Source organism: Sprattus sprattus (assembly GCF_963457725.1).
Source record: "Sprattus sprattus genome assembly, chromosome: 5".
NCBI classification, from domain to species: domain Eukaryota; kingdom Metazoa; phylum Chordata; class Actinopteri; order Clupeiformes; family Clupeidae; genus Sprattus; species Sprattus sprattus.
In genome coordinates, this window is record NC_137924.1 from 44,557,999 (window position 1) to 44,567,917 (window position 9,919).

The following is a 9,919-nucleotide window of genomic DNA, read 5'->3' on the forward strand; positions in this document are numbered from 1 at the left end:
ATTCTTTTTAAATATACAGAGACAGGTTTACATGTTCATGTTCATGTTTATTAACAGCCTTACCTTTCTGTCGATTTCATCTCCATCCTGCCATGATGTTCTGGTTGCTGCAAGAGAGTGAAAGTAAGACAACAGCCGTAGATAACACACCCCTCACTACCTCCACACTAAACTACCCAGACTACCAGTACGACACACAACACAGCCACTGTCAACCAACGGGGCAGTTGCTGATGCACATTGAAACACCATCAAAGCATCTGGCATGGCATTCACACAAGACAGTGGGGTAACAACATCCTCCTTCTCCAGGGAAGGATAACAGGCGGGCAGCAGGGGGGTGGGGAGTGTAGGGAGGGTGATTCCCAGCATGGAATTTGCAATACACCAAACTAGAGGCCTGCACTCCCAAGGGAGTCCAGCGGGGACCAGGGCAACAGAGAGAGGGGAGAGGAGAGGACCGGTTCTGATTGCTGAGTGGGGGTGCGGGCGGGGACACACGGATGTGTGTGCAGGAGAAGGAGACAGAAACGACTAATTCTATATGTAGTAAACAAAATACAGATGACTAAAATGTATTAAAATAGCCTAAGGGATGGTGTTCATGTTCGAGACACTGTTGAAGAACATCAAAAAATGGGAAAGATTTTGTCACATTTTTGGGGGGAGTGGGACAGAATGTTGCGGGAGTGGGACTGAAAACTCTGTCCTGTGCAGACCTCTACACCAAACACACACACACACACACACACACACACACACACACACACAGACACACAGACACACACACACACACACACACACACACACTCACACACACACACACACACACACACACACACACACACACACACACACACACACACACACACACACACACACACACACACACACAGTTGAACAAGTGAAGAGCCCAAGGGTCTGTCAGTTTAAGCAACACGAAACAACACATTACACACAAACACAAAGAGTGATTCACATCCCTAACCAATCACAGAGGGCACAAGGGGGTGGCATAACACACAAAAACACGATTCCTGAAAACAGAAATGGGTTTACACCACATGACATCACCACCGAGTGGCATTCCAGAGGCGTTACTGGGCACAGATGGCCTGTTATGGATCGCAGAGGCTGAGATGGACACATTGCTGACAGACACGAAAAAATAAAGTAAAAAGAAAATAAAGGAAAAGCAAACATGGGTGGGTTCGCACATCAGGCTTGCAGCACAACACAACAGCTAATGACATGAGCCCAACACTGGCAAAAGTATGTGAAATCACCAGCGCGGGGAACTTTAAAGTTCTTCCATGGAAGTCTCTTTCCAACCGAATGTCTTTTTATGATGGCAAGAACTAAAGGTAGGCCTACGTTTAGCACGGATATCCATCTGCCCTTTGAGAGATACCATGGAGAAGAAGCCATTTTGAGGTTGAAGAGACATACACTACTGGGGTGGAAACATACTTCATGGAAGATGGTTCAAAGGTCACCAGGCACCATGGCGACAGGCGACATGCGACACAACGTGCTGAGGTGGACCAAAAGGAGGAGAGCAGACTGTACCAAGCTGTTTGTAGATAGGTGGCTTTCTAAAGAGATTTTCTTTGACCTTAGCCTCTTAAGATGGAAGGATAGAAAAGGAGAGATAAAAAGCAAATGAAGACAAGAAAAAGAGAGATAGAGAGAGAGCATGAATGAAGCAAATATGACAGAGAAACAAGAAGATGAAGAGATACGCATGAGTTGGCTGCTATTGGAGGATGACAGGTCAAAGCAGGGGGAGAGAGCAGCATTATTCACACAATGACAAAGAGACATGTGAATCATCATCATCATCATCATTATCATCCTCCTCATTATTTGAACCATCATTAATAATGAGAATTCAACTTTCAAATGCAATGAAATGTGCCTTTACAGACTTATGACAGGGCTAAGAGGAGAGTAGGTGAATGGTCTACTGACAAACATTAGAACATTTCATGTTCCATTTCTAAAGAACTAATATGGCTTCCCCTCCATACAACCTTTCTTTCACAGCCAAGTTAGAATTCACTTGCTCAATTTGGTGCAATATTACTTATCCTATCCAATCCTTTTGTCCAACAGACCAAACAAGAGGGGGTTGTTGTAAGAGCTTTTAAAAAAATGTGTGATCCATGCAGAAATAATAACCGAGTCCTCAGAGTCCTTGTGATAGCGAGTTTAGACGTTAGTGTCTCTCAGAAAGCCCCCAATTAAAATCTCCTCTGATTACAATTTCGATCAAATAATATAAACATAATCAGCCACATAAACTCACCCTGGGGGATTTCAACAATAAAGGACACAGAAGAAGACAAGAGCATTGCCTCACTATGGCTAATGAATGCAGTGTGTTTGTCACAAGTGGGTTTCATTTCATTTAAATGCTTAGATAGCAAAAGCCATACATTCAGGCTCTCCAAACACATTTATTTTTTTTTTTTCTGTTTTTTTTTTTCTTCTAGAAGAGGGAATGACGCATTTTAACACACACACATGTAAGCCATTTTCTCACTGTTTTAGGGACTGCCAGGCCTGGAAACATCTGACTTCATAAAAAAAGGGGGAAAGTAAAAAAAAAAAATCAATACAGTGGGGTTAGAAAACATATTCCATCAATGATTGTTCCTGTCCCTTGTAACTGAGGCCAATAGGGTCAGGGTATTAGGTTGTGAGTGAGTGACAGTATTGCTCTTCGAGGACACCCCAAAAAAAAAGCCTGTGCCGAGCTCTGAACCCCGTAGGCCAAAGTCACCGAGCTGTGAATGTAACATTTCAACACCAATTATTCAGCCCGTTCGTCTGACCGCCGCGCAGTGTCCCGGGTGTGCGAGAGGAAGCCGTGTGTGTGCCTGACCACAGCCCTGTCCTTGACGACTGTCCTTGACGACTGCAGCGGGGACTGACAAGATGTCTTACTGTGGTAGGGAAGAGTGTGACTAGGAAAGAAACATGGAGAGGGGACCTTTCACATAGACCTGGCTGAGATACAGATGCAGACATGTTTCCTCAAACAGAATACAGATTCAGTCAGACTTCATGCAGGAGACAGATACTTATCCGTGTGTGTGTGGGTGAGTGTGTTTTTGTGTGTGTGTGTGTGTTTGTGGTGTGTGTAGAGTGAGAGAGAGAAAGAGAGAAAGAGAGATAGGAAGAAGGAAAGAAAGAAAGAAGAAGAAAGGAGAAACTGAAAAATAGATAGCATTTAACATAGAGAGAGAAATGGCCAAGTAAGACTGAAAGACATGGGGAATAGAGATTGAGTCAGTGAGAGATTGAGAGAGAGAGAGAGAGAGAGGAGACAGCTGCACAGCTGACTTCCACAGCGGTTTTGGAGGATTACCTGGAGTGTGAAGTGACCACATCGAGAGACACCCGGAGAGAGAGAGTGAGAAAGAGAGATTGAGTGAGAAAGACAGAGAGAGAGAGTGAGAAAAGACAGAGGGGTCAGCATGTGAGAGACCACAAGCAAAAGGTCAGCCTGTGATCGCGGCCAGAGTCAGAGGCGGTGTCGGCGCAGAGGGCCTACCTGGGATGTGGAAGTGCCGAGGGGCCGCAACATACGTGGAAGAGGGGGACTTCCCATCGGAGTAGGTGGACAGACTGGGGGTACTCCGACCACTCTCACTACCTCCAGACGCAAAGAGAGGGGGGGAGGGAAGGGTGGCGTGTACGCCAAAATAAGAGCACAAATGGGGCAATTTGGCGGGGGGGTGGGGGGTGGGGGAGGGGGGCAGAAAGAGGAGCAAGAGAGGCAAGTTAGGCTGCACTTTTACATCCAAAGCATTAAATCAACACAGACCTCATGGCCCAGCATGCTTGCGACATGGTTGATGAATGTCATCTCTACGCTATGAAAACACTTTTTACGAGGTGTAGCGGATGAGCAACTCTAGTTCCGTCATGCTCGGCGTTTCGCAAGCATGTGTCCTGTGGCTGTAAAAGACAGCCTGGTGTTCGAGGCTGGCCTGCTAACATCCATCTGAGCCGGTCCTCCGGCCCATGTGTGGTGTGGTGACACTGTGCGTGCTGGGGGCCAGTATGACCACAGGCTGTTGCTATGCACTCGAGTCACAAACAGGCTGGGACATGAAATCACTGGCACCTTGCAGAGCCAGCGTTTACAACTCTTTATACAAAGGGTCTTATTAAAGAGAGACACAGTAAGAAATGGAATAGAGAGAGAAAAAGAGAAAGAGAGAAAGAGAGAGAGGTTGTTACTTCTGTGAGAGTCCTTATTCCTTGTCCCTTTGTGCGAGGAACAAAACACTGAGCAAAGCTGTTAAGATCATAAAGTCATTACACACATACACACACACACACACACACACACACACACACACACACACACACACACACACACACACACATACACCACACACACATGCAGTGCATGCACACAAACACACACATTTCCAAATGTACCAGAGAGACATCCAACTTTCACGCTCTATCTCTCTCACACACGCACGCACGCACGCACGCACGCACGCACGCACACACATACACACACTTACACACACACACACACACACACACAGCAACAGTGCAGTTAGTGCAAGGCTCACATCATCACAAGAGGGGAAACTCCCCTACACATACACACACATCTGGAGCTGAAGCTGGCTGCTGGTACCGCAAACCCCCCAAACCCCCTCCTGGACCCCATTCAGTCAGCTGTTTCTAGGGGCGTGCTGGGAGGAAAGGGGATAGACTGAGGTTACACTACAGCTGTGGGCGTAGGGGGGTTGTCAGAGAAATGACCCCCAAAAGGCATCGCTCAGAAAGCAGCCTCGCCACAAGGCATTTAGAGATAACCTCCATCTGCCACTCTTTAAGGCCGGGGGAGGCTGATGACTGACAAAACAGCAGAATGTTATATGTTCATCATAAATATTTTGAACGTTTTGCTGATGCTTTTCGCACTCCTGGGAGTACTGGGAGTTGCACGTCTCTATGGCTGTTTAAGGGGATCTCTCTCTCTCTCTCTCTCGTTTTCCCTTGCTCTGTCCACCTTTCTCCTTCTTCTTTTATTTTGTAAGATATTTTTCATTGATACTTTCCGGCTGTCATTGTTGGCAGTGATAGCACTCTAAGCAATGCAGTGTAAACGCAAGAGGCGTCTTAACTGTGACCGTAATCGTCTCCGTGGCTTGGAATCTTTTTATTTTCCACTGCTGAATAAAGAATAAGACAACAACTACCCGCAGCGATAATCAGTTGGGTAAACTCACACACAATGGAGAGTGTAATCTCGAGGCTAACTGAAGGAACATTTTCATTGTGCGCTGGGATCTGGTGATGCATAGTGAGGAGCATGTAAGGGCTCCAGTAACTTGGCAGCACCACAGCAACTTATTACGGCTCCATTAAGTTCTGCAATCTACTGATGGAAGTGTTTCATTTCACCTAACGGAGATTCAAAGTGAATCATTAGAATGATAACCCTGCTAACATTAATCTGGTACTTCACCTGTTTGCACTCCCCTTTTGACCTTTATCTGTTGTTCAGCTCTTTCCCTCTTTGTCTCACTTCCTGTCTTATTTACTTTCTGTTGCTCTTTTAGTCTCCCTCTCTCTCTCTCTCTCTCTCTCTCTCTCTCTCTCTCTCTCTCCATCTCTCTCATTCCTTCTCCTGCTCTATCTCCCTCTCTCTCTCTCTCTCTCTCTCTCTCTCTCCATCTCTCTCATTCCTTCTCCTGCTCTATCTCCCTCTCTCTCTCTCCCTCTCTCTCTCTCTCTCACTCTCTCTCTATCCCTCTCATTCCTTCTCCTGCTCTATCTCCCTCTCTTTTTCACTCCCATATGTGGGAGACTGAACATAATCAGTGCAATGCTAACGCTGTTCTCTGACGACAATTATGGCCTCTGCCGTGACTCACATGAGCCAAGAACCTGAGACCTGTGGTGTGTATGTGTGAGTGTGTAGTATGTGTGTGTGTGTGTGTGTGTGTATGTGTGAGTGTGTAGTATGTGTGTGTGTGTGTGTGTGTGTGTGTATGTGTGAGTGTGTAGTATGTGTGTGTGTGTGTGTGTGTGTGTATGTGTGAGTGAGTAGTATGTGTGTCTGCGTGCCTGTGGATAAGACCCCAGTAAATCTCTTTGAGAGCCTGAGCTTGTGGAGAGATATCGTCCCTGTGGTTTGGCTGACATTGCTGCAGTGGCTTTGCAGGATCTGAGCTGAGCGATGGCTTTTTCTTATCCTTGTCCACAGATAGACGGTGGTGGAGAACCTGTCATAGCCAGCAGACTATAATCCTGACTGGAAACCACTCCCCTTAAATGACCCAGGAACTGAAATTCATCAGGCCATGCAACAACATGAAATACATCTAGCAACAATATCAAAGATGACACCAGAAAATGACAACAAGGAACAAACACTTGAGTCAAGTCAAAGTATGGTTTGATAGAATTGATACAGGTTAATGTTATGTATCCACCAGACAACACACACAACTCACAAAATATTGAATATTGTTAATGGTTACAGTTAGCTTCTGTCCACAAATGTCCTACCATCTCAGTGAGAATACTGACCAAAATATTACCATGCAGCAAAACAATTAAGTAGTAAAATAAATACATCAACCTTCCATAGAAAAAGGTCCAAACATTGAACCTTGATGCACACCTATTACCAAACAGGACTAGAACACTGATGGAGAGGGGCACATGGGAAGAAGTAGAGACACCAGGCACAGAAAGGGAGAAAGAGGGATGAAAGAGAGAAAGAGACCTGTGGGGTCCCTGGAGGAAATTTACCGTAAGGTGGTAAAATGAGGTGCAAGGATGTCCTAGGCTTAATTTCAAGGATTGGATCCTGTGTCAGTCCTAGGGGGGGGGGGGAGTAAGGAATGAAGCACAAGGAGGAAGTTTCACACCAGGAAAGAGGGGAAGATGCGAATAGAGCACTGAATCCAAGCCAGAACGCAATTAAATAATCCCAAGATTTCAAAAGAGGTCTGATCATCTTGGAATGGCATGGTTATAAATTACGATAACCTTGCACCAGATTCTAAGCTTTGAGAGATTGGCTGATGACTACAGGAACTGACCTCATTCTACCGCTTTCTGTCTCAGTGTTTTTTGGATTCTGCTTATTTTTCATTTTTGAGTGGGTGTTTTAGAGGAAATGACATTGCTTTCAAACCTCGCCACTGATAATCAAACCCAAATACCAGCACAACCACTTGGCAGATCACTCATAAGAGCTTGCATCCAAAATCACACACATTTTCTTTTCCAAATGCACATGCATCTTTCTTTTCTGAATTTTGTAAAATGCACAGCACAACCACAGTACAGGGAGTCTTCTATTGTGTGCCATTAGTCATTGTTGGAGTACATGCTATTCAGTCAATGCAAAGGAGGATTCTAGCCAGATTCTGGCCTTCCAACCACACACCACCACAAACCGCACACACCTGGACCCTGTCCCAATCTCAAACCACTGTAAGATCCTGCATTTAAATCACATTATCACTGACAGGTGACTACAATACATAAGGTGAAGGACTCTACAAAGCTTATCTTGAAGGGCCATGTATCAGTGAAGGTCTCAGGATACCCTGATCTGTATTGGGACAGGGACCAGACCCAGGTCTTTGACCCAGTTACGGTACCTCTGAAGTAAGGGATGTAGTTGTGCTGCTGAAGCATAGCCAGGGTGGTAGGATTGAGAGGGAGGGTGGTCCCACCACTCCCCAACTGTCCTCCCTGTTTACCCCCCCTAGAGTTGTAGGGGGGCAGGGGGGAGGAATCCCTAGCGCCACCACTAGCATATCTGCTTCCTCCATAATAGGGCAGGGGTGTGGAGTTCCCGGCTTGGGCATTGGACTGAGCACCCGCATAAAGTTCTGGCATGGGCCCCAAAACAACAGGGGAAGGGGAAGATGAGGGATAATGCCATTTAGGAAACTACAGGTGCATTCATGAAACCAAAGGATATGTAAATAGGATATGTCACATATATAAATGTGCCTGTAAATATCTGTAAAACATGCGCGCACACACACACACACATATGTGTGTAACATTATACGAACATTTTATAGATGTACTTTGTAGACGATTAAAAGTGTAGGGAACCAGGAAATAAAGAAATGAAATAGAATTAATCAAGAAAGTGAAAAGAAGACTAACACCTAAGAGGGTGCCTACCTGCCCTGCTGTAGTTCTGGGGGGAACGACAAGGGGTGTAGCGTCCATACCCTCCCAGCGAGCTGTTGGAACTGGGGCTAGAGGGCCTTCTCTGACGGGGCGATTTCTCTCCGTCTCCCTGGTAACCAACAGGTGTAGACAGTGACGGCTGTCACCAATCAACAGCTTATATCAAGTCTCAACATACAGTTTAGGCCGTTTAGGCGTCCACAGTCACACAGAGACACGATACAAAGGCTATTTGTTAGCAGGAACAAGCATTGACATCGAAAGGAAGTAAACAATCATGTCCATTGATTACTGACAGAAAACATGCCGATTTCACATTTAGACTTGTGACAAAGACAACACCACAATCAAAACCAAAAGAACTACTGCACAATGTTTCTGAAACATTAGCATCACGGCTCAACATTTGTTGAACGTAACATTACATCCCAGCAATGTTTCTGGAACATTTCTGCAATCCAGTCACTATGACTGTGTTGTCACAAAACAAAAAGACTACAAGGAAGAACATATCCTCCTGAGTAATATATATCTACATATCCTCAATAACGTCCTCCACCCATTGACTTTTACCTCTGTTGGAGTAGGGGAGAGCAACTGGGGTGACTGCAAACAAGAGAGGGGGAGAGAGCAAATGAGTGATAACATGGTCCCGTGCTACATTTGCTACACATGAATGCTGATGTTATGACTAGGCAATGAACAGAACCATGGCAGGGATTAATGGCTGTTAGTATAGTGCACAGTGCTAGCATATTTCAATGCAGATGGCTTTGAAAATGAATGTTCGGTGGAAGGGCGGAAAGGGGTGGGGGGGGGGGGTGGGGGGCGACAGAGGCCAAAAGTGTAGGTCCCTGTCTCCTAAGTGAGGGGGATGGTGGATTATAGTTGAACTTTGGTCCTTGGCTCCTTCCTGGAGGAGTGAGTTGAGTTCAGTGCATCCTGCACTGTGTCCTGGTCTGTACTGGTTTGTACTGACCTCTACTGGTCTGCACTGACCTCTCCATAGTTCCTCTCCTCCGCCGGGTAGCTGATGTAGGGGGAGTAGGACAGCATGTCTGGCCGGTCAATGTTGTAGATAGCTTTTGTTTTGGGAAGAGCAGCAAGGTCCTTGTAGTCCAGAAGTTCATCACCGAGCTTTGCCTATATTTTAAAGTAAGCAAGAATGAGACATAGAGATTAAGGACAATAGATAGATAGATAGATAGATACATAGATAGATAGATAGATAGATAGATAGATAGATAGATAGATAGATAGATAGATAGATAGATAGATAGATAGATACATAGATAGATAGATAGATAGATAGATAGATAGATAGATACATAGATAGATAGATAGATAGATAGATACATAGATAGATAGATAGATAGATAGATAGATACATAGATACATAGATAGATAGATAGATAGATAGATAGATAGATAGATAGATAGATAGATAGATAGATAGATAGATAGATAGATAGATACATAGATAGATAGATAGATAGATAGATAGATAGATAGATAGATAGATAGATAGATAGATAGATAGATAGATAGATAGATAGATAGATAGATATGAGTTTTCACTACTGTATGCCCCCTGCTGATTAAAGACTATTTCCATCAGTTTTCCATCAGTATCCAGTCAGTGCTGTAACACTGGGTGCTGTTGAACCTGGGGAACTTACATAGATGACTCTGCTCGGGGAGCCTGTACTGGAGGCTG

At 45.0% G+C, this 9,919-nt stretch overlaps 1 protein-coding gene across 1 annotated transcript in view; it reads right to left on the reverse strand.

Moving 5' to 3' along the window:
* ablim2 (actin binding LIM protein family, member 2) overlaps nt 1-9,919 on the reverse strand; it is a 59,157-nt gene that overhangs the window by 12,549 nt on the left and 36,689 nt on the right. Inside the window, exons 8-15 of the mRNA XM_080839863.1 lie at nt 9,882-9,916; nt 9,202-9,345; nt 8,776-8,808; nt 8,194-8,311; nt 7,656-7,889; nt 3,560-3,661; nt 1,570-1,623; nt 64-107 (exon numbers count right to left, since the gene is read on the reverse strand). Coding sequence (XP_080695989.1) covers nt 64-107; nt 1,570-1,623; nt 3,560-3,661; nt 7,656-7,889; nt 8,194-8,311; nt 8,776-8,808; nt 9,202-9,345; nt 9,882-9,916 — 764 coding nt within the window. The remainder of the gene's footprint in view (nt 1-63; nt 108-1,569; nt 1,624-3,559; nt 3,662-7,655; nt 7,890-8,193; nt 8,312-8,775; nt 8,809-9,201; nt 9,346-9,881; nt 9,917-9,919) is intronic.